General features: G+C 36.7%; 2 protein-coding genes across 2 annotated transcripts; one reads left to right on the top strand and one right to left on the bottom strand.

The window, feature by feature from the left end:
* The first annotated feature begins 10,983 nt into the window (after positions 1-10,983).
* mmadhca (metabolism of cobalamin associated Da) lies at positions 10,984-14,584 on the top strand. The gene is made up of 8 exons (XM_015003119.2): positions 10,984-11,070; positions 11,506-11,544; positions 11,744-11,885; positions 11,958-12,175; positions 12,990-13,095; positions 13,381-13,502; positions 13,576-13,662; positions 14,029-14,584. Exons 2-8 carry the CDS (start codon positions 11,533-11,535, stop codon positions 14,245-14,247), a joined length of 906 nt encoding a protein of 301 aa, XP_014858605.2. The 5' UTR covers positions 10,984-11,070; positions 11,506-11,532; the 3' UTR covers positions 14,248-14,584.
* Positions 14,585-15,312: 728 nt separating this feature from the next.
* On the bottom strand, positions 15,313-17,363 carry LOC106927495 (ly6/PLAUR domain-containing protein 6-like). The gene is made up of 4 exons (XM_015003121.2): positions 17,193-17,363; positions 16,416-16,514; positions 16,149-16,279; positions 15,313-15,610 (listed from the first exon to the last, which is right to left on the bottom strand). The coding sequence occupies exons 1-4, from the start codon at positions 17,311-17,313 to the stop codon at positions 15,422-15,424; spliced, it is 540 nt and encodes a 179-aa protein (XP_014858607.2). The 5' UTR covers positions 17,314-17,363; the 3' UTR covers positions 15,313-15,421.
* Positions 17,364-23,446: the final 6,083 nt, after the last annotated feature.

Genomic DNA, 23,446 nt, shown 5'->3' with positions numbered 1-23,446 from the left:
GGATTATAATCTGACATGGCTGAGGCAGCTGTTTAGTACAAGTAAGAAAGTTTTTGACAATTTTTACTCCCAATTATGTATTAGCATAAAAAATTTGTTGATTTCAGGTTAATTTACACCATAATTGAACTGAATAACTGAAGGGACTGAACGATGTAATTTGGCAGTAAACAGATAAAAACTGCAATGATTTGATTGAAAACATAATATTTAAGCACACTGACACATTAATGAGTGACAAAAAAGTAAAGCAGACCAGATTTGACTGGTATCTGAAATGCATTTCACTGGATATTTTGAACAGTTTGAAAAGCCGGCTGCCTTGCAGAAAGCTTTGCCTCACATGTGGATAATAAAGGAAACCTGAAGGCTTGTGTTGCGTTTTTGTCCTTCACCCTCTCCACCCTTCAGCACCCAGAGCCCGGCCCGGCCTAAAGGCTTTGTAATGTGCTGTCAGGACCTATTCATCTTTGTCAAGATGCCCCCCACTCCTGCAGCATCAGCGCACATAAAGACGGCTGGGTTTGGTTCTGTTCGACTTGATTTCCTCCATCCTTCTTGAATTGTGTTTTGTCTTGCATATTTTTCATTTATATTGAAAAATTTGTTGACCTGCCAAGATCCAGAAGGTGTTTTTTAAAAGTTAAAGTAGATATAAATATTCCATAAAACATCTTTACAGATGCAAGAAAAAATATTCTGAGTTAAGAAACTTCAATCTCAAACATAAGCTTGTAGTGAGTGAAATTCAACAAATATATATATCAGAAATCCTGTTTATCTTTATTATCTATATATATTTTCTTCATTTCCAGAAAACATGTGTTGCAGCCTGTTTCTAAATCTACATCACAATCCTCCCAGAAAATGTAAAAATGCCATTGGAGGTTAACCTTTGACCTACTTCCCTTTTGCAACCAAATAGGTCTGCGTTCCCAACGGCAACAAAAGAAACCAGGATACAAAAGCAGGACTGTCTGTGGAGCATATTACTGAATGAAGAGATGGATATTTAATCTCAGCTTTTGTTCAAACACAAAACTCTCAAAGAGGAGAAAAACCTGGATTTGTTGAGTGGAAACTCCAAATGAGATTTTATGTGACACAGCAGTGCGTCGCTGAAACAGAAGGGAAGACGTAAAATTAAACTTAAATTAAACCACCAGGATTTCAATGGGTTAATTTATAAGTTAGCAGCTCTTACAGGGAAGAGGTTGTTTACCTTCCTCACCCTTCAAGGATTTTTGCTTCCCTTGGGAATTGAAAAAAGCCCAACAAACCTTCAGGTCACCATGGTTCAGTCGTCTCTATTCACTTATTTTCTCCTTTTATTGCAGATATGAAACAATAAAGCGCGATTAAGCAGTTCGCTGTATCTCTTAACCGAATGTTCAGAGTTCTGCACTTTCCTGCTTTTCTATGATAAAATAGATTTTATCAGGGCGATGACTGCATCCACCTTGAGATTACGATCAGCTGGCGCCTTTTCACGGTAACGATTTGGATCTTCCTGTCCAATTTGGACTCAGCTATGAGATTTTTGCAGCTTGAGAGAAAGCAGAGGATGGAAGAGATTGGTGAGGAAAGATTAAAGGTATTGATTGGCAGATAGGCAGTGGTGAGGTGGCGATTGATTGAGCAAACAGCCGATTTCTGACCTAGAGGTAGATTGACCAGTGGATCAATAGCTGTAATCCATTGAGAGATATAAGATATTTAAATTACAACTCCAAATTTTTTTTTTATAGATTAGATGTGTCTGTGTTTGAAGTCCATAAATATTTTAAAAACTTTTTCTTATTGTTTGGGATAGTTTATATTATTTTAACAAAGGCCCAAAAACTGAGAGAAAATCATCTGTAAATGTAAAAATCACTGTAAAACATTTAATACAGTTGCAAACCTAAACCTTTGTTCTTGCAAACATAAACTCATTCCTCAACCTTGATTGTTTCCTTCTGTTTTTGATTTGTGTTGCTAAATCTTTTTCTTCTATTTAATTTAGCAACTTTCACCCACTTCTGATATATGAGGATCTTGGTGGAGTAAGAATCCTCTCCACATCCTTATATTGTGTGAAACTATCTGGAACATTTGACATATTCCAGATAGAAATGTGATTTCTTTTAAGGAAACTGTTTCAGCAAACCATAAGTTCTGCAGAGAGGATCATATCTGCAGACCCCACACATCCTGGATGTATATGTATATATAAGTATATGTTTGAGTAAAATGAACATAGTTTTATTCTTTGAACTACTGACAGCATGTCTCTGAAATTCCAAGCTAAAATGTTATTTGGTCAAAATAACGAAAAAGGTGAAGCGCTTTCAGGGCTCAAATAATGCAAAGAAAACAAGTTTATATTAAGAAACAACAATACTAATGTTTTAACTCGGGAAGAGTTCAGAAATCAGTGTTTGGTGGAAAATCTCTCATTTTTGTCAGAGCTGTATTTGTTGCGGTTTTTCATTTTAGAAATGCTCCAAAGTGTCAGAGGCAGCTATCTGCTTTAAAACACAGTGAAAAGGTCAATAGTGATTTATTTATGTTCGCTGGTTTTGAGTTTTGTAGATTTTTTAACTGTAAAAGATGAAAACATGTTTCAGTAATGGAGAGGAGAGCTGCTACAGATGCAGATTGTTTTTATTGGCTCTCCTTCCTTTACCAGTACACCTTTATTTTATTTGGTGATTGGGACACAGTGCCTATGGATTATTCTGACCTTTGAAATGGTGGGTGAATCAATACGGTAAAGGATAGAGTGCATCTCCGTTTGTATTAATTAGCCTAGGGAAAAAATACCTCTACGTTAGCTTTATGTGGACTTACCAGAACATTTCTGAATCGTATGCAACCCATGATCAAACCAGACGACCTTCCTTACCTCTGCATGGCTAACAGCTGCAGGGATTTTAAACGGAAGCATGCTTTGCTGACAGTAACATGACCAGATCAGGGATAACCCACCAAATTAGGTCAGTCCTGGTCGGATCATCGCCCACGTCTGATTGAACGAGGCCAGCGCGCTCACCTTGTCCGGCGCAAACGGTATAGAAACGATTCTGTTCGCTACGCCGGCACCCAGCCAGGAAATGAAACCAGGCGACACCAGAGGGGAAGAGCTGCAGGTTTTATGGAAAACACCAAACTCATTGAAGTGTGGCCGTGTTTTGGTTTGTAGAACAAGTCATCAGACAAATAAATAAAAAAATACATGATTGGACTTAATCATTCTGGTGAAAAATGTTTTGTGAAGGAAAATGTTTAATATTTTTTTAACAAAACTTAATTTTAATTGCACTAAGATGGAGAAAGATCCTTATAAAAGTCAAAGTTTGCACATAAACGCCGTTACCTAAATGCTTTTTGTTTAAACAGAAATGTACAATTATTACTTCTTCAGCAAAAATAATATATACTATTCTACTACTTATATATAATTATTCTCACTGTGGAGAATATTTCTGCTTTTAAAAGTAGCAGAAAAACATCAAACCGGTGATTTAATCAGTCTGCTTTGGTAACTAGCCTGCAGCTAGATGCTGAACAGCTACATCTCCTAACCTGATAATTAGTTTTAAGCTGTTTATTTCTCTTTCCTAACATGGTTACTGATAAAGGAGACCCTTCATGTCAGGTTTGAAAGAAAAAAAGTCAAATTAAAGAGAAAATATAAATATATTTCTGTCTTACCATGTGCTATATTTACAACAAAATGAGATAAAATGTATAGATAAATATCCATTAGATGTTTCCTTTGACCTGAAATTGCAAAGACATTTTTTAAGCAGCAACCTTGTCCTTTGAGACAAATCTTGCCCTTTTGGTTCTGTATTTTGGTCGGCGGCATCAAGCCAAATCTGCCCTGGGCTTCGTGATGTGTGTGTGTAAGTCACAGAAATACCTCCACATGTCTGTTCAGATAATCTGCTTTCTTGTTTAAGGATGGTGGGCACATTTACTGGGAGGGTCATCCAAAATGTTAATAGTTTTAACACTACCAGCTTGGTGTGAGTGGACATTTGTGGTAGGGAAACCTCAGATGTTATACATCGATAAAATCTGGATGCTAACATGCTAGCCACATTATTTAGCATAAATTAGTGGGAAACTGCCTCTTGACCAAAGTGGTCTGTCTGTTACGCCTTTTTATAAAACATTCATTAGTTTAATATTTCAAAATGTTTGACATTCCATAGTGTAGATTAATTGCATTATCTATTTTGACCTAAAAAATACAGAATCGCGAGTGAAAAGATGCTAGTTTGTGTGTGCTAACACACTAGCACATGCTGGTGCAAGTAACACACTAGCACATGTCATGTGTTAGCATGACATGTGTCATGCTAACACATGACACATGTCGTGTCATGTGTTAGCATCACAAACGCATGCTAGTTTGTGTGGGCTAACACAAACTAGCATGTTTGTGTTAGTTGTAATGTAAATAAAATAAAGTCCAAGAGGCGTGAAAACTTTAGCAAGACAGCGTTGATTGTTAAAGTAGGTCACAAAGCCGAAGAGGCAGCTTCATGAACAAATCGATACCAGTTAGGCTTCATACTATCAACCTGCCTTGAGCTCCCTGTTGTTTCCCCCAGAAAATGTTTTTTATTGGAGAACTTTAAGTGAGATTCATGTTTCATTCCACAGCGGCATTGTCCACTGAGATTAGCCAACACATTACCTTCAGGCTTTGAGTGTAAAAAAAAAAAAAAAAAAAAAACCTCTTAGATCTGACACTCCCTATAATTTTCCCCAGTTTTCCAGAGGAGAAATGGAAAATGAAAGCACAGGTTAGCGGGGCATTAAGAGCCGTGGCATCGCAATCTCTGCGCCACACAGCTGTCACCGCGCCGCCGCGTGTCGTTCGGCCCGAGGCTGTGGGAAACTGGGAGGAGATCATCTTGTTGCATCTGGCTGAAACAATGGTGCACATTCTCCTTTTGACAGACACTTTTCTGTGTCCATGTTTCCAAGATGTCTGTCTTTATTTTCACATAGCAGGGGGTGCAGATTTCTAATTCCACTCCTTTATTCCCTGACACGTTATTATGCAAATATATGCTAATTAGATTCGTCCCCTTCTTGTATATTTTCCAGGTTATCTACTGTCTTTCGGCCGGTTCCAGTCCATATCTGAACACAACATATTTCTGTTTAATAGAATATGATGCTATTTATGTATTTTCCTCAGTAAGACAAAGCCAGACGTGGATTAAGTTTGCTCAATTAGAAAGGCATTTTCTTCTGTCAAATTAATCTCTCTTGTGGGAGTAAATCTTTAAAGTATTTAATAACATGACTAAATATTGTCTTATTTGATTGACATTTTAAAATATGCCTTAAAAATGTATTATAATTTTACAAAAGTGAATATTTTTTTCTGTATAAAGTTAATTTTTAAACCTGGCGTATTTAGAGCATGAAATAACTGAAATATAATTTTAGTTACATTTGAAGAACCTTATTGTCTTAATTTTTAGATGAATATTTGGTTTCTAAAAAAGTTTAAAAACAAAATAGTTTTTTTTTTAAACTACAAATTATTTGGTGTAAAAAGAAATATTTAGTAAAATATTTTGGGTAACAAAGTAACATTTCAAGACAAAATATTAGTTTGAATAAATTAAAAAGTAACTCATAATCAAATATTCTCTAATCATTTTCTAGCATTTCTTATCATCTTCAAGTTTTTGGATAATAAGGTTCTATTGTAACTATTCCTCCTAAAAATATATATAAGAAACATCTGTGAAAATCAAAAATGTTTTTTTATGCTGATATTTTAATGTTATGTAAAACAAGTTATTGTTTTCTGTTGCTAATTCAAAAGGTGTGGTTATGCAGCCTAAGTTTTCTTTGATATTAAAATGTGTTTGATTTGAAACGTTGAAGTAATGAAGCAAGAAAATCATGAAAACATCAGAGTATTAAACATTTTTTAGGTTTTCGGAGAGCTGTCCTTGACTAAGCTGCACATTGTGCAGCTGCAAACTTTGGCAACGTTTTGCCTGAACTCAGAAATGTCACTCTAACTTCCCTCTGGTGGCTCAGAAGTGATGAATGCTGACTCACATACACAAAAATGTCCTTCCAGGGCTGCCATATGAACGTACAAGATGACACAGATTTTAATGGCACGAATATTTTTATAGGTTTACTGTAGCAATCTGTCAGCAGACAGGAGTGATGTATGTGTTTTTACATGTTAAGCCTAATCCTGGAAAAGGCAAATATTCCCTTACAGAGCAAAATAGGTTATAAATTACCTTCTCGTTTTGCTTCCCTGACCTTCAGTTTCATCTGGTGAGACAAAAAAGCTAATTTTTGCTTTTTTACTTTGACTGTAGTTCATTTTCTATCTCTAGGGTAGCCTAATAATTGGTTTACTGTTTTTTATGTTGCATATATTGCCTTTTTTTTTTTTTTTTTTTTTTAGAGAGGAGTTGAAATTCAAAATTTATATTTGGAGAAAAATTGCAAACAAGTAAAGCCTGGTGGCCCGCCAGGCTTATAATACACTGGGTGAAACCCTGAAAAACCAAATAAAATACAAGTTTGACGGTTTGCAAAGACATTTTAGAAGCTTAGCTACTTGTTCTGAGACATTACAAAAGCCTTCAACCCAACTTCTGTAATGTTGAAATTGATTGCAAATAATAAAAAAAAGTTTTAGAAGAACATTTAAGTAGTTTTAGCTGGTTTTCTTTAGTGTTTTCTCCTTATTTAATAGTAAGGATTTGTCTCAGTGGTGCTGGTTTTCTTCTAGGCTATAAAGTTTTTTCGGATGAGCAGGCAATTAAGAGGAGAAAGCAAAGGAAAAATTGTCTCTCCCAGAAAGCATGCTGATTTTTTTTCAATCTCTTGCTGGTATTGTGAGGAGTGGATGTGTAATTATATGTTTATTTATAGTTGCTGTTCCAGGACAAACAGCAATGAGAATAATTTCCAAAGAAGAATGCTTTTAGAGCACATTGTTCTCATGATGTGTGAAATGATGGGGACTCCACGTGTTGGAGTATTCTCTTCTTCTAACAATGTGGTAATTATCCGCCTCATAATTACATCTCTCTTGAATTTAAAAAAAGTTGCAGTTTTTCCAGCTCTGACGTCGGTCTGATCAAATGGAGACTAAATGTTAGACTTAACCACCAATCGCCGGCAGAGCATCGGTTGGTGCTGCAGCCCGATTCCCGAGGCGTTCTGAAGAATTTAATGCGCTGAGCGCATCAGCACGCTCCCTCACACACACACACACACACACACATCAACTGCTACCTCATTAGAGGCTGCAGCCCTGAGGCTGGCGGATGGGGAAAGGCCTAATTGCACAGCTCAGCAGCACCAACAGCGCTGGGAGCGTTTTGGAAAAGACATCAACAAATGAGCATCAGGTGCAAACACCTACACTGGTTTTCTGTCGTTTCTGACCCTCCCTGGGACTGCTGTTGACTCCATGGTTAGCAGATGGTAAATTTTAGGTGTTTCTTTAAAAAGTAGTTTATATCTCCTCACTTTGTATAAATCCCGATTTGTTGGTCCCAGAGGCTAAAGCTACTGACTAGTCTGTGAATCGCCACAACCAAAGTGAACTCCAGTCTCAAAAATGTTATCGCCTCATATGAAATGTTTTTTCTAAATTTTTAAACCGTCATCTTTGCGTTGGGAAGTTATTTCGACGGAAGTCAATGATTACTTACACAAGAAAATGAAAGTAGAAGGTTGTGTCTGTGTGTTCATGCAAACATTTCTGATTGGGGTGATGAACAAGTTGAGATAGTGTAAAAATCATACTGGCTGATTATCTCCTGCCATTGCTCTTGTAAATAATCTATAGGTGTGTTTACATTGATCATGTAATTGTGCAAATTGGAACTACAGCAATAAATTTACCCAATGGAAAAAAACATGTTTTATGATAAACTTTTTGCGTTAGGTTGAGTTGGTTTTCTGACTGTATAAATTAGTGTATTTCACAAAACTGCAACAGAAACACATTTTTCGCATCACGTGTCATGTGATCTACAACTGGATGTTACTACTGGCAGAAATGACAAAGAAGACGACAGGAAGTATTAGAGAATAATGCTGCTGCAGGTTTTTTAATGACTTACTGTGCAAACAAACTGATTAGCATATGATACTTATTGCTAAAAGTTTGTTTACTTCAATACAGAGACAAAAAAGTAACCAACTGGATTTAGCCACATACTTGTGACTAAATCCAGTTGGTTACTTTTTTGTCTCAAAAAGTACAACCAAGACTGAAGGTATGTTGCATTTGTACTTGCAAGTTACATTAGTTACATTTCAGAGTATGTTTTTTTTATTTTTACCAACCTCAATGGCAAAATAAAATACTTTTGCTTGCACTCCAAATGGCTCTAAAATGATCTTTCTTTTGTTTTTTGTTTTTGCATTGTGGCAGCCTCCAAACTTCTCTACTTGGGCAAAAAGATAAATCTCCAACATCAACAAAAAACAAATTAAGAGTTTAGCATCGTCTTTGTTTTGTCCCAGGTTGAGAGGATGCATGGCTTTGTAAACATAAAAATCTGGTAAGAATGGTCTCTTGGATAACCCAGATGTGGTGAGGGGTGAGTAAAATCTCCACACCGGTTGAGTGGATGGAAAACAGACCCCTAATAGCCTTCAGACTGCCACTGGTCGGGACTGGAGAGCTGTTAACGGTGCGCTTGTGGTTCAAAATGTGTGAGATGTGAGGTTGGTTTTTCTGACAGAGGTTAAAATGGCAAAAGAAAATTGCTGATTCCCGGCCAAGAGTCTGTACGAGCTGACAGGGCAGCAATAAAAAGACCTCAACTGACTCGTGGTTTTGTCTGGAGGTCTCTCACAATAAACCCGACTCTGCTGTCCAGGGAGCCGGGCTTCACAGACACAATCAGAACCAGAGACTGGGCCATTATTTTACACCAGACTCCATGTGAAAGAGCAAAGAAGTTACATGTACTTGAGTAAGTTTTTTTTGAAAAAATTTACTTTCAGGAGTGTCTTTATTACATTGTACTTTTTACTTTTTACTTGAGTAATTTTATCATGAAGTATTTCTACTTTTACTTGAGTAAAATTTCTGGAATTTCTTCCCTCTGAATGAAAAACAAACATGTTTAAACCTAAAATACACCAGACAGTCACACACCTGCAGTTTTTGTTAGTTTTATAAGTTTTTATAGATTTAGAAAAACTTTCTTTTGCCTGATTTTATTTTTTGCTTATATAAATTGTCATTTTCATCCTTAAAATACCAAAATTTACACTTCCTTTCACTTCAAAATTGCACATTTCCTTGTTTGATGAGCTCATCAAATCCCAATAAAACACATTAACCTTTGTAGTAAAGGTTTTATTCACCCGCCAGAAAAGCCAGTCTGCCTCCAAACGTCTCTTTCTTGAGCCCCAGCTGGCTGGCACACATCAATTGAACTACATCCTCTCTCTCCTCCTGATCTGGTTAGTAAAAGGTGGACCATGAACCAACACTGTTGCACAGATTTCACATTTGGTTGTTTGGATGACGGGACTTTTTATGGCAAAACCAACTTGTCAAATCTCACCTTAAACTCTTAAGTCTCTACCTTCAAATTAGCCCACAGCCTGAGGTAAAGAGATGATTTTCCAGCTCCTTATGGCTGCTGGCACACATCCATCCCAGTGTGTGTGTGTGTGTGTGTGTGTGTGTGTGTGTGTGTGTGTGTGTGTGTGTGTGTGTGTGTGTTACGTACGTCCCACAGGGGCTCCATCCAGGGTGGATGCTTTAACAAATGATCCTGTGGGAGTCTTACTGACAGCCAAGTTCTCCACTCGCACAGTTTGCTACCATGCGAGTGAAGCATTTTGGTTTGGGGTGAGCTCCAAATGCATATCCTGTTAGCTGAGAGAAAGTGTCAATCAGTCTGTCTGGGTCAGTTAAAGGCTTCTGTTGACGTCAGCAACTAACTAGCTTTGCTTGTCCTTCAGCGTCCCTGACAGAAAACAGGAGGGATGTTTCTGTTTCTTTTTCTGTTTTTGTTCTGTTTGTCAGGATGGTTCCTTCATTATTATAGTTTCCCAGTAAGTCAAATGTGGCAGTAATATACGAATACCTACAATTTAAAGTTTACTAGTGTTACAAAAAAGCATATTTGGTATGACTTTTCTCAAAATTACCTTTCTGTTTGAATATAATTGCACTTAATTAAAAGGGGATGAAGATACTTCCTGTTTTCTGGTTAAACTATTAAGAGATTTTAAAAAGGGCAAAGCTGCAGCTCAGATGATGTCCTCATCGATATTAAGTAATAATTTGCTGCCATCTTGTGGCGAGATTTGAGTTTAACGTTGTTTATTCATTCATTATCACTGCTGTTTGTAATCAGATTTAGGATGAACTCTGGGATTACAGAGACAAATATAACTGCAAGATAACAGTAAATAGTAACATAAAATGTTTTTTTATTTCCATTTAATGTGCCTATTTAATTCTATTTATTTTTAGGATTTATTTTTTTTTCTTACTTTTTGGATGGTCTATAACCCAAGGAATATAAAAAGAATCAATTTATATTTAAGAGTTGAATTGAACACAAGATATTTTAGACGAGAAGAAAACAATATTATAGAGCTGTTTATTAATTTGTTAAATTTGACATGCTATTTTCCTCTTTTTATTGGGGGAAGATAGCGTGTCAATATAGCTTATTTTTAGACTTAAACTAAAAGGTGCTTTTCACCTTTGTAGAGAATACAAAAATTTACAAATAATTTGCTGAAGATTTAAGTGTGTAGCCTGAAAAAAACATCTGACGTCTCTTTTTCTCCAGAAGAGGTTAATTAATTTTTCGGTTAATTAGTACATTTTGTCCAAAAAAAAGGTGTTTTTGAAACGTCTGCGTTGTGTTCATGTGCCATTCACAATATGGCGACAACGTTGACGTATGAACCCCGTCACGCGCTCTTTGACGACCACTGTTTTGGTTACACAAACGTAAGTTGGTTTTGACCCTTAGCAGCTTCCGTCATTGTTTTGTCAAAGCAGTCGCTCAAGTTGATAGGGAAGCATAACAAGTATGTACTCCTTTAATCGCGTTTAGTTTGCATAAGTAACGTTATGAAGTGTTTGTTGTACATAATAACGAGGTTTTGTTTTGATGTTTTGAGCATAAAAACAGGAAACTGACAGAACAAATTAGCAACCTGTCAGCTAACCGCAGCTAACAGCTAGCCGTGTCGGTCTTAGCTACTTCTCTTGGCTGTTTTTCGAGGCTGACTGATTTTATTTTAAAATATTAAAACAATCTTAAATATGTTCGTGATCAAATTCATAGTAAGTAGTGGCATTATGTTTGCTGTTAACCTGTCTTTTGGCTAACAGACTCTTATTGCATCAGACTTCGCTATGGTTGCTAGTTAGCCATGTTAGCACGTTGAAGGTGATGGCAATCTCATCCCATCTGAAGGTCTGTTTTATGTATAATTTGTTTTTTTTTAACTGTATAACAGGTTGAAAGGTGAAGGCGGCGAGCCACAATGTCAAGCAATGTAAGTAACTTACTTACATCTTAATTATGTCTTAAATATCTTAACTGTGTATTACAGAGTTATGAGTGATATCAAGAGATCTACAAAGAATACAATAAAACGATTAAATATATTTGAAATAATTCCAGGACATAGCAGCGTGTTTATTTCAGAAAATATTTCAGATTATTTGCCTTTAGACAATGTTGCTCTGTTGCAGGTGCTGTGTGGTCGAAGCAGGTTGATCCTGTCTCAGACCGCCGGCCGACATGCTTTGACTTCTCTCAGAGTTGGAAGAAGCAGGACGTTCTCAGCCGCCAGCTCTGACGAGCCGTACATCACCGTGTCACCCACACACTCAGGTGAGACATGGTGAGTCAAATAGGATGTGGGTCCGTGAGTTGGTTTCTGAACAGTTCTGTCTGTGACTGCAGGGCCCAGGACTGTGTGGCCTGATGAGAGCATGGGACCATTTGGACCTCAGGACCAGCGATTTCAGCTGCCAGGTAATGTCGGGTTTGACTCCCACCTGGAAGGCATGGGGAACCAAAAGAAGGCTCCGGTTCACAAGACGGTGCCTGACGTTCTCACGACTCCAAACAGCACGGACAGACACCAGTTTATTCTGGCCCAGTTTGTCAACGAGTTTCATGTGAGTAGTTTAGTATTCGTTGTGCCTCTTGCACTGACAACACAGTCAGGGTGGTCTATGACTAAAAAGGTAGTTATGCTAACCCTAGAACTTTACTCAAACCTACATTTTTGCTTCCTGGTTTGTTTAATTTGTTTGTTGTGTGCTTGCCATTTGCTCAATAAAGTTTCTTGTGCAAAAAGAAACGTTATTGAGAGGAAATGGAACTTCTCTTTAAATAGTCTTCACCTCTTCACAATAAGAGCGTGAATATAAATGTCTAACTATTTGTAGAAATTTTAAGTCGATAACCAAAACTTCAACACAGATGTTGAACTTTATTCAACTGGAAATTTATTTAACGGCCAAGTAAATTAACGCTTTAGAATTTATTTGCAAAATTTAAATTAGTGGAGGTTAAGTTTGCTAAATGTCTTCAAAGTTAGCAAAATGCTAAAGTGCTAAGCGAAAAGTTAGCTCTGCTATTAGCAATTAGTGAAAGAGTGCCAACCGCTTCTAAATATGCTGCTTCATATAAAGAGTGAACATCAGAAATAATTAGCATAATAAGTATTATGTAAAGTAATTGTAGTTCTGTTTTTCCTCAGTCTACAAACTTTACATTAGTTAAAAGTTTTCACATCTACAAATGCAGATTTGACTGCAGGAAAAGGCGATGTTACAAAGAATTGACTCAGGAGGTCTGAATAAAGATGGAAGCCACACTTTTAATATTTTTATTTGTAAAAAAACAAAATTCCATAAGCTGTAACTTTTTAGACATGAATGTCTTTACATTCAGCTCTGATATTTTGTACAATTTGTTTGTTTTCAGGAAAAATTGGGCCCTGAAAACATAAGAGTCCACAAAGCCGAGCAGTACTTCAACCAGACAGACACTGACTGCTCTGTGAGCTCCTGCCCTGAGCTGCTAAAGAAAGGTAAGAGAACATTAAGCTGGTCACAACAAGCAATAAATCAATTAATCGCATGATAGTTTTTGGTTACAGAGACTTCATAATCCTGTTTCATCATTTATTTTGGATATTTAAAATGTTTTCCAGTTCCAGTGTTAAATATTCTTCAGAAATTAAAGTCTGAGGGGCTGTACTTGAATCAATTATTACTATATTTGTTGAAAATGGTCTCAAAATTACAATATAATCATTTATTTTGACAGGCCTACAGCTGCCTTTGAATTTCAGTAACTAATCCGTCTGTCTCAGAACTGGAGCTGATGTTCCCCTCGGCACCAACGGCCTCCATCACGGTCGTGACGGTAACCCAGAGAAGTGGTCGTCAAGACGACGGAGCAGCAGAACCAGACAGAGACCAGCTGCTTCATAAAGTGAGTCTTTGTTTCGCTTTGTTTTGGGAAATTGAGGAAGTGGCTGTAGACTGAGAATATGTCGTCACTGCAGTTTGTGAGCGGGGCGAAGGAGATGTGCTTCGCCCTGTGGACGGCGGGATACTGGGCCGACTTTATCAACCCGACAACAGGAGAAGCTGTAAGTACTGAATCACACAAAGGCTTGTATATTGGCTGTGCCTTTTGGTTATTTTGTTCAGAAATCTGGGAAATACAAGTAAAACAACCATTGATATATTAAAGTTGCAAAAAAAAAAAGAAAAAGCTATTAGGCTTATCAACAAAGTTGATATTGTGAACCAACTAATAAACTCTTTACTCAAAGTAATACTTTAAAGATATGGTACATATAAAATGTATAAAGAATTGAACAAAAGTTTTCCTTCTGAAATTCAGAAATTATTTTAGTTAAGAGAATAAATCTAATTTGAGCCAGGTAAAGTCTAGATGCGTTTCAGTTTTTGGCATAAAACTGTTCATGTATACATGATGCGTTCTCCCACAGTTCTTTGCGTCTCCATTGGCTGCGTCGGCTCTGCGGCCGGAGGAACAGCTCAGACATTTGGGTTTTCACATCGAAGTGTCGGGCTCCTGCACCGTCATTCGCCACATCCTCAGGGGAACGCCTTTGTTCGTGGGGACCGTTTTCACCGACGCACCTGCCAACAGCGATGCTGTAACGAGACTTCAAGGACTATCGAATGGATTTGATGAAGAAGAGTAGGCTTGTTTTTAAAATTAAACACCAGGAGATTTGCACAAGAATGCCTCTAATCGTGGTGTGAGATGTTTTGATTTTGGCTCGGCTGTGTGATAAAACTCTGTAAGGACATGTTGGTGTTAACGACTCCACACCCTTCACTACATCCGGGGCAAACCCGCGCTCAAGACGTCAACTTTGCAATATGTTCAATCTGTAGAAAGTGTTGATATTTTTAGAGAATATTTGTATTTATGAAATTACCAGGTGAGGAACGACAACAAGCCTCGAAACGACATGAACACGTTCGCCGGAACGACATCTGGTCGTAACGCACTGCTAATAAAATGTTTTCCTGTCAGGCTGGACTCACTTTATTTCCAGGAAGCAACTGTTTAATCCACTGCTGGTTTTATAAGTTTACTCACAGAGAAATGAGTCAAAATTTTAACCAAAATGCATAAAAACATGAAATAAGCATTTAATTAAGAGTTTCAGAATAATGCTTCCACTACTGTTCTTGTTTTCTTCCTGCACGGTGATTTTAGTTCATGAAAACGTCTTAAATATGTTAATATTTTCAGTCACAGATCTAAAATAGCACTTAGTTCTGGCTTCCTCATATCTCTTGATCAATATGATTTGTAAACTTGTAAAAAGAGGCATGTGAGTGAAGATGATCTTTTCCTAGATTGTCCTGGAATTAGATTAAAGTTGAACGACTTTAATGGTTCAAGATTTTACTCACAAGCTTTGTTTTGATTTCTGATAATACATGTTGCCTTGGAAAATAATTCAAACCCCTTTCAATCATTTTTTTTTAATTTTTATTAAATTTTGTTTTACAAAAACACTCTTTAAAATTAATGTTTTAGAGATTTCATGCTATGAACAAAAGTAGAAAATCATAAAATTTTCTCGTTCCTGCCTGAAAAGCAAATGTATTCCACACTTTACACAAATTTAATTTATAAATAAAAAATAGCAAAGTACCAATTTACCTGAAACATTTATACAATATTTTGTGTTGATCTATCAGAAAATCCTGTAGAGCTTCTCCACTGGGTAAAACATCCAAATCACGTTTACAGTTTATTTTATTTAAAAAAAAAAAAAACACCTGCATAGAAAATAAATAACGGTTAAAAAAACTACATAGTCGTCTGCAAGCTTGATAAAAGGAAGGAAGTTTTGTGCGTTAAGCTATTCGACTTCTTAGATGTGTCCAGCAGCTGCTGGCAGTGATGAGGGTGATGTAACGTAGTGCAGCAGGACGCAGCCTGCAGCCCGCGCCGACCAGAGGCCCGGCCGAGGAGAACACAGCGCCGCTGTCGTTTATCGGCACCAGCATGTTGCAGATGTTTCCGTGGCAACAGGACGTGCACACCTGCAGCAGGTGAGAGGAGAGTTGGATCATCCACAAAGCTGTAACTGGTAACCAGAGTTACATTTACCTGAATAACTTATTTTGAAAATAATGTACTTTTAGGAGTATTTTTCCTATGCTGTACTTTGAGTTATTTTATTATGATATATTTCTGCTCTTACTTGAGTAAAACTTCTGGATTCTCTGCCCACTGGATGAAAAACAAACATGTTTTAGCTAAAAATTCACCAGACTCAGACACACACCTGCAGTTTTTAAAGTTTTTTATTGACTGATTTGAAAGAATTTCTCTTACCTGATTTTTTAAAAAGATTTTTGTCATTTTCATTCTTAAAATACCAAAATTTCCACTTAACTTTATAGTTTATAGTTTGGTCCGGCTGATGTAATTTTTAAATATTAAATGATAACTTGATCAGTTACTCAGCACTTTTTACCAAATATTTTTTACTCTCAAGTAACTTCTTCGACAGCTACTTTTTACTTTTACTTGAGTACATTTTTGGGTCCTCTGCCTGTAACTGGGTCCGTATTTCACCTGGAAGCTGTTGTGGGTGATGTTGACGCAGCCGGCGAAGCGACAGTGCTCCCAGGTCGCGCAGCGCTTCGTCACAGAAACGCTGTCGCCATGGTTATCCATCATGTGGAGCGTGTAGCAATAACTCGTATCTGGAAGAAAACTCTTCTGATTATTACAAGTGGTACTTAATAAATACAGAAAATAAACTATTAGTTTAGCTGGTCAGCTTCAGGTTAACTTCCTGTTGGCTTATTTTACGAATATTAAAAGAAGAAGCTGATTTACCTTTTGGACAGTAAACATCTGGAGCCCAGCGGTTACAGTCGTAGTTATCTGCAGCGTCCTGACATGTGAAACATTTGAAACCACCTGGATGAGGTGTGGCTGCAGAGGACAGGCAGACAAAATCTATTTATCAGGAAGAAAATACTGCATTTTATACTTGCATTCATATTAAAAAAACTATTTTAGTACTATAATAGAAATATTTAAAGCCCTGAATGACTGAAGATGGTTGGTAAGGTGGATTTTATTTAGGGGTAGCGTGGTAAAATTAGCTGAAAACAAAGGAAAGCAACACTTAAACTGTTTGTAGTTTTGTTACAAAACATGAAAAAGGAATTTAAGTACTTTAAGAAGTTGCATTTCAGCTCTTCTGTGGTTTCTGCAACATTCCTGCTGCTAATTTAAACATGATTATGCAGACTGTACACAACCATTTTCATACTGAAAAATGAGCTAAAATCAGTCATGAATTTAGTCATAATGTGGGATTGAAACATGTGTAGCTTTAAATTTTTTAAAAAACTTTAAAGAATAGATTTCTTGCAACTAATTAACAGATTTCTAGTTACAAAAAATGCTAGCAAGTTAAAAAAAATGTTTTCAAGATAAGTAACATCACAACGCTGCACAAACTGAACTGTAACATTTACCACGTGAGCTAAAAAAACCACCTAAGCAAAATAAAGTTATAATTGTTAAGAGTATCTGAGTAAATAGGAAGCTTGGATACGTGATGTAACTGCAGCTGATCTGCAGGATTCAACGCCACAGTCGTACTGGAAGGATGCAGCTGAATTATGTCCTTCATGGTGAAATCCCGTGACTCTGCGGTTTCTGTCCACTCAGAAACTGACACCAGCATCAGGATCCAGGCCACAGCTGGCCAGGCGTCCATCATGGGTCTGCATCAACGCTACGCACCGTGTCAAACGCTAGAACAGAGAAACGTGTCATTAAGCAGCAGCCACACGAGTTCAATGCCTTGATTTTATTAGCCTTGGTAGCTAAATGATGGATTTCCACCCATATTGTGACAAAACCTTTAGATATTTGCTTTAGATTTTCATAAAATGCTACATTTAATAACATCTGATCCAAAACAAGAGGCTTTGTGAGGATAATAAAGGGAATTTAAAGATATTTTGCAAAACATTTACTGAAAAAAGCGCATCATAATTAATGTGCCTGATTAAAACACCATATTAATTAATTTATCTCTGGGATCAGTAAAATATTTTTTTTATTTGAATAATTCAACCTCTTGTGTTAGCAGTATGTATTTATAATTCAGTGGTATGTTTTAAAAAGAAAAATTCACAAATGTGCAACATGAAATAAATGCATTTATTAAAATTTAAAAACGGTAATCCCTTCTGCTACTATAATAAAATAACAGCTTGTGATACACCGATGTAAGCAAAAGAATATAGAAAAAACACTCAATTTAGTTCCAGAGTGAATTCTCATTTCAAACAACTGCTGAGATTTAAATGAGGTACAACTCTAATTTAAAAACTCTTCTCCAAGCAGAAAAAAGGATAGAGTAATAAGATTCAGATATTTTTACTGCAGAAGACCCTCTACTGGTTTCCACCATGAACTGACTGGTTGAAAACATTTTTTAAAATGTACCTGAATAATACTGGGGGAAAATTACCAGATAAATATGTTCTTTTTTTTTTCACAGTAACATTTAAAACTACCAGATAAATATGTTTATTTTTATTTTTTTCTTCACAGTAACATTTAAAAGAATTAGAGTTTTATTTCAGCTTTAGCCAAAGCGGCTCTCCAAGGATCCTCTGAGACGTCAGTCACTGAATTAAACACCAGCTGACCTGGTTTTACCCCCTTTTACTCAGATTAGCAGATTTGTGTAAGATCAGCTCTGAGCTCAGATGCCTCTAACTCCACTTTGTTCTTTATCCCCAGGCTCTGTGCCAGGCTGGGTGGTTATAAATGCTTGTTTTCTTTGCATTAAACATGCAACAGTAAGACTGATCCACGCTTTAGCTGAACGCTGTTCTATCCTGCACACATTTATTCATATCTGATCCACTTTAACCACCGATGTGCTCATTTTAAAGCCAAATAATCAAATTATGCAATACGGATAATATTTCTTGCATAATAATTACATCTTAAAACATAAACGGCAGCACAACTGGATCTGAAAATCTGTAATTCTGTCACCAACGGTATTAAACGGTAGCTTTTTTTTTTTTTTACTTCCTTGACATCTGCTAAAGGATGTTTACATAAACTTTTTACAATAAAATATAAATATTCAACAAACAAAATTCTACTTTTTAATATAAAAAATATGCAAAAAAATGTATAGAAGAGGAGAGAAGTAAAGATGAAACTAATTAAAGTGTATTGCCACTTTATGTCAACGTACAAGCTAATATTAGCATGCTAGATAGCTAGCTCCATCGGGAATTCAGAAATAATATATTTTTTAATTCTTGTTCTTGGATTTTTGTAGAATATTGTAGAAAATAAGTTTCTTAGTTTAGTTCAGCATTGTTTTTTTAATAAGCTAATGCTAATAATGCTAACCCGACAAAGCAAACAGATCCACCATGTTTGCTACCAGACCGGACACACAGCCTACAATTAAACTGCTTTATTTTAGTAATATTTTAGGAGGCTCTAGCTGCTCTTTTATTATCACATCTTCCTGTAATCACTCCTGCTTTTCCACGTGTAACAAACCAAAAGCATGCTTGGCTGCAGAGTAGCTTCACCTCTGTCCTTTTAAAGTTGAGCCCTAGAAACCAGGATTAATTAAATAATTACTTGAAAGTTTTATTTGAGGTCTCCTGCTGTAAGTGCTTCCATTCATTTGTCACGCTCCTCAGGCCACAGTGTTACAGTACGGCTCATAACGAGATGCTTTACTGCTGAAGATTCGGTCTCCAGCTTTGAGCGCCGTGGTCGGTGCCAGAAATCTGGTTTAAGTTGCAGCGAACAGAGCAGAAGATCAATAATACCCACCAAGAATCAGCCGCTGAATGAATTGATGAATCTTTACATCAGGGAATAAAGATGTGTGTAAATGCAGAGTTAGTAAAGCCAAGCTGTCGCCTTTAAGTCAATTATACTGTGATTTGCTGCATTTATCTTCAAACATGAATGTTGCAATGTGTTTTATAAGGAGTTAACAGCTTTTGTACTAAAATATAATTATTAAAATCCCACCAATTCACACTTAGTGGACAATCTGCGTCTTATAAAAGTATCCATCCAGACTGTTTTCACGCTTTCTCACGTCAATAACCACAAAGTTCTGCTTCATAGGGATTTTATACGAATCCTGTTTGACGCTACAAGATTTGAGATGTTAGAATGGCCTAGTCAAAGTCCAGACTTAAATCCAATAAGGAATTTATGACAAGATGAAAAGTGTTGATCTGAGGTGATCTCCATCCAGTCTAATTTAAGTTTGGAGAAACAAGTAAGTCTCTAATTGTCAAAAAGCCGTAACTGCAGCAAAGTATTGACACTGGGGGGAAAAATGTTGGAAAACGTGTATCTGTTCTCCAATTTTTGGTTAAAATGTTACAAAATCTGGAGGAATTTTAAGGGTTTAAAGTGGAAATTGGACTCTGAAATCTGTGTATTAATTTGTAATATAATCAAATGTTGAAGCTTGTAGAGGAATGTGTTGAAAATGAGATTAATATGTGGAGCAGAAGATGTTTAATAAAAAAAGGACTGACTAAATACCCAGAGGATATGATGCATTCACTGTGTCTAAATGTTTTAGGACGAATGTTAATGAATTTTCTTCCTACTGAAAGTTTTGTGATCTTTTCACAACAAAATAAAATAGATACTAGATACAGTTTTACATTTATTCTAGTGATTTTTTTTTTATAAAAATGTGCAATTTATTTCTCCATTTGAACCTTTCATTTTGTTTGGGAAATCATTTAAATAATCTAGAAGTGGATGCAAAAACGATTCCTAGATCAAATGTTGGTTAAAAATAATTGTAGTTCCTTAATTTCACATGGTATTTAAAACTGTAACCTCCATCAAGAAACACATTTTTGTCCTTTTGTGGTTTTTGTTTGCAACATTTAACTACTCCTGCGGAAGAATCGGTGCAGATTTTCATTCTTCCTTAACTTTTTAACAATACATAATAATTTTGTGTGTATTTAGTTAAAGGATTGAGACCCAAATGCCCGTCTTCCTGCTTCACTGACCCAGTACAGCCAGTCAACACGGTCCGTTGCTGAAGCTGACACCGACCCGTGTGTCAAGTGTGAATGAACAAATTCGTTAGATGAAGGCTCGGTGATTTGTGTCAGGAGTAAACTCCATCAAAACCTCGACCACCGGGTCTGGCTTTGAAGCGCGGCGGCTTTGCTCTGCAGACCAGACACACATGGCACGAGCTTAACACTCCACCCATACTGCTGCTTTTGTTTGCTTTTTGATCTCAGCTCAGCATCGAGAAGGAAAAAGGTTAGCGCGTCGAGCAAATTCTTGTGCAAAAGAGCACACAGAAGTGAGATTTGTTGCCTCGGCTGCTTTGTGTGGGCATTGCTGACTCATTTCTCGACTGCAACACTTTTTATGGGATCCTCAGGAGGCTCTGTGCCTCATAAAATGTTCCACATCTTAATGAAATAGTAACAGCAAACCAGTGGATGAATCACATCCTGTTGGAAGCTGGATCAGTAAACGGTAAGGTAACCTCAGCTGAAGGGTTATGAGAACGGGAACAAAAGCTCCTGGAAGAGCCTGGCTCGAAGGCATGCTGGGAATGTCTGGGTCACAATGTTTCTAACTGGTTTCCATTTCAAGAAGGAAAAGCATCCCCACACCATGATGCTGCCACCACCATGCATCACTGAGGAAATGGAGAGTTTATGACAGGAAGGCTTTGTTTACTTGTATAAGAGTAATTATTTGTAATCCCTTTTTATCAAGTTTTATCACCTAAAATCTCAATAATATACGTAGTTAAAGTCTGCAACACAAAAGAGGATGTGAACAATTTAGCAAGTTTAAATTCAAGACGACTTTATACAAATCCGCTGTTACTAATTTGCGAGCAAAAGTTGAAAACTGGCCGTTTTTTCCTTCTTTTCTCACGTTTTTAAACTAACTTCACGCTTTACGATTGAACGTAACTTACCTCCACTGGTCTATTTAAACAAAACAAAACAAAACAAAACAAAAAAAAAAAGAATGCGGATTGTGAATATCTAAAATAAACGCACTCCATTCAATGTTGACAATAGCAGCAGCGCTCGTTTCAATTCACTCACGTAAATGCGTCCTAACCCATCGCGGATTGGATTTACGCGAAGTTTATCGAAAAAAACACGACCTTTACAGTGCCTGATGGTTTAGAACAGGAACAAACTAGATTTGGAGATGAAACTTACCAGCTTCAGTTCCTCTGAACCTACAGCAGATTCAACGGGACGGAGATGGGGGATAGAAACTGCCGCTCCGTGTGGATGTTGGAGCTTTTTGGGTTGGGAGGGCTGCGGCGTCACGGAGACGTAAAAGATGTTAACTCCCCCCTGTCAAGGGGAGCTAATGCTGCTGCTTTGTCTGTTTTTTCGCTGCGTTTTTAGCGAAATAACGCGCTTCTTTATGTCCTTAGTGCAGCAGTATTATATTTGTATAGACGGAAACTGATAACTGCGGGCGAATGTTAATAGGGGCCCATAATGACAAATAAATGGATGTTGTTTTTAAAGAGAAAAAGGTATATTTACAAAAAAGAAAAAAAAGTCTTTCATGCAGCCATACAATATGAAAACAATTACAATAAAAATACAAATGTGTAAACACTAAGTATTTAGGAATATTTTACTTTTTAAAGTAAATTTCTGCATCTTTTCTATTGTTTATACATACAATTAGACACATGCAACAAATACATAGCCTAACACAATACTTTATAATATGAAAAAGTTTAATTTTGGTTAAATATCATAACAGTATTTTTGTTGTATTTTGTTAAAAGTAGCATTTTCCATTACATAATATGACAGGATTTGAAGGAAGGTAAAATTGTATATTTTTTCCAGCATCTTTGTTGTCTGTTCCCCAAAAATAAAAGTACTTTTCAAGAAATAACAAAAGTTCATGATGTGGAAATATATCTAAGATATAGATATCTTAAACAAGAGTTTGTCTGTTTCAAAATAAAGCTTCACATCATCTGTTAAAGCAAATAGAAGAAGACACACCCTCTGTTGCTCGCTTATTCACATTCCTTGGCTGAAACACACGAAGCCAAGTCATCATGTTCAGCTCCCATCAGATAAATGTGAAGGAGTGCATGTCTGAAAGGGGCCATACAAGAAGTCATCAGTGACAGGCTGCAGCCCTCTGACCCCGCTGGATATGCGATCCTTCGCAGGAAAGACAAGGAAGAAGACTGCAAGGTCCTCCAAGTCGAGTCAGACAGAGGAACGTCAGTGGGCTGACCGCATAGATGTGCATTAATATAGACATATGGTCTGACCTGGGCGGAAACACTTTAACTATGCTGCAAACATGATACACAAACAAAAACCTTCTGCTGAGAGAAGATTTCAGCTATGAAATTTAAAAATCTAACTGCAACTTCTGCAGAATATTTGAGCTAAAAGGGCTTGTGAAACCTGATTCAAGGAGATAAAATGTTTGTTTTTGTGGTTTACATGACTCTGCTTAAAGTTTGTCCACTTTTTAATGTTTTTTTTCCACATTCTAATCCCAAACTTCAATGTATTTTGTCAGGATTTTATGTGACAGACCAACACAAAATGATTCAGAACTTTTAAGTGGAAGTTTAATGATAAATGTTTTTTGTTTTGTTTTGTTTAATTTTTTTTGTAAGATGAAAACTGAAACATGTGGCATACTTTTGTATTCACCTCACTTGAACCAGTTCTTTGAAATTACAGAAACTGTAATAGAAAAGAATCTCCACAGTATAAAGCTGTTGATCAAATGATTTTAACACATAAAAATGCTTTTTATTTTAACTCAGGTTGTGTGTTTGGGTTTGT

The sequence above is a fragment of the Poecilia mexicana genome, unplaced genomic scaffold, assembly GCF_051168715.1.
Source record: "Poecilia mexicana isolate PSO_F unplaced genomic scaffold, ASM5116871v1 scaffold_2, whole genome shotgun sequence".
Taxonomy (NCBI): Eukaryota; Metazoa; Chordata; class Actinopteri; order Cyprinodontiformes; family Poeciliidae; genus Poecilia; species Poecilia mexicana.
This window is presented reverse-complemented; position numbering and strand designations above follow the sequence as displayed.

Bases quoted from the DNA above. Each gene is read 5' to 3' on its own strand.
- mmadhca (XM_015003119.2), top strand. The intron at 13,096-13,380 runs GTAAGAGAACAT...CGTCTGTCTCAG, and splicing joins CCCTGAGCTGCTAAAGAAAG to AACTGGAGCTGATGTTCCCC. The intron at 13,503-13,575 runs GTGAGTCTTTGT...TCGTCACTGCAG, and splicing joins GAGACCAGCTGCTTCATAAA to TTTGTGAGCGGGGCGAAGGA.
- LOC106927495 (XM_015003121.2), bottom strand. From the start codon at position 17,313: ATGATGGACGCCTGGCCAGCTGTGGCCTGGATCCTGATGCTGGTGTCA. The intron at 16,515-17,192 runs GTACGACTGTGG...TGTCCTCTGCAG, and splicing joins AATTCAGCTGCATCCTTCCA to CCACACCTCATCCAGGTGGT. The intron at 16,280-16,415 runs GTAAATCAGCTT...GTTTTCTTCCAG, and splicing joins AGATGTTTACTGTCCAAAAG to ATACGAGTTATTGCTACACG.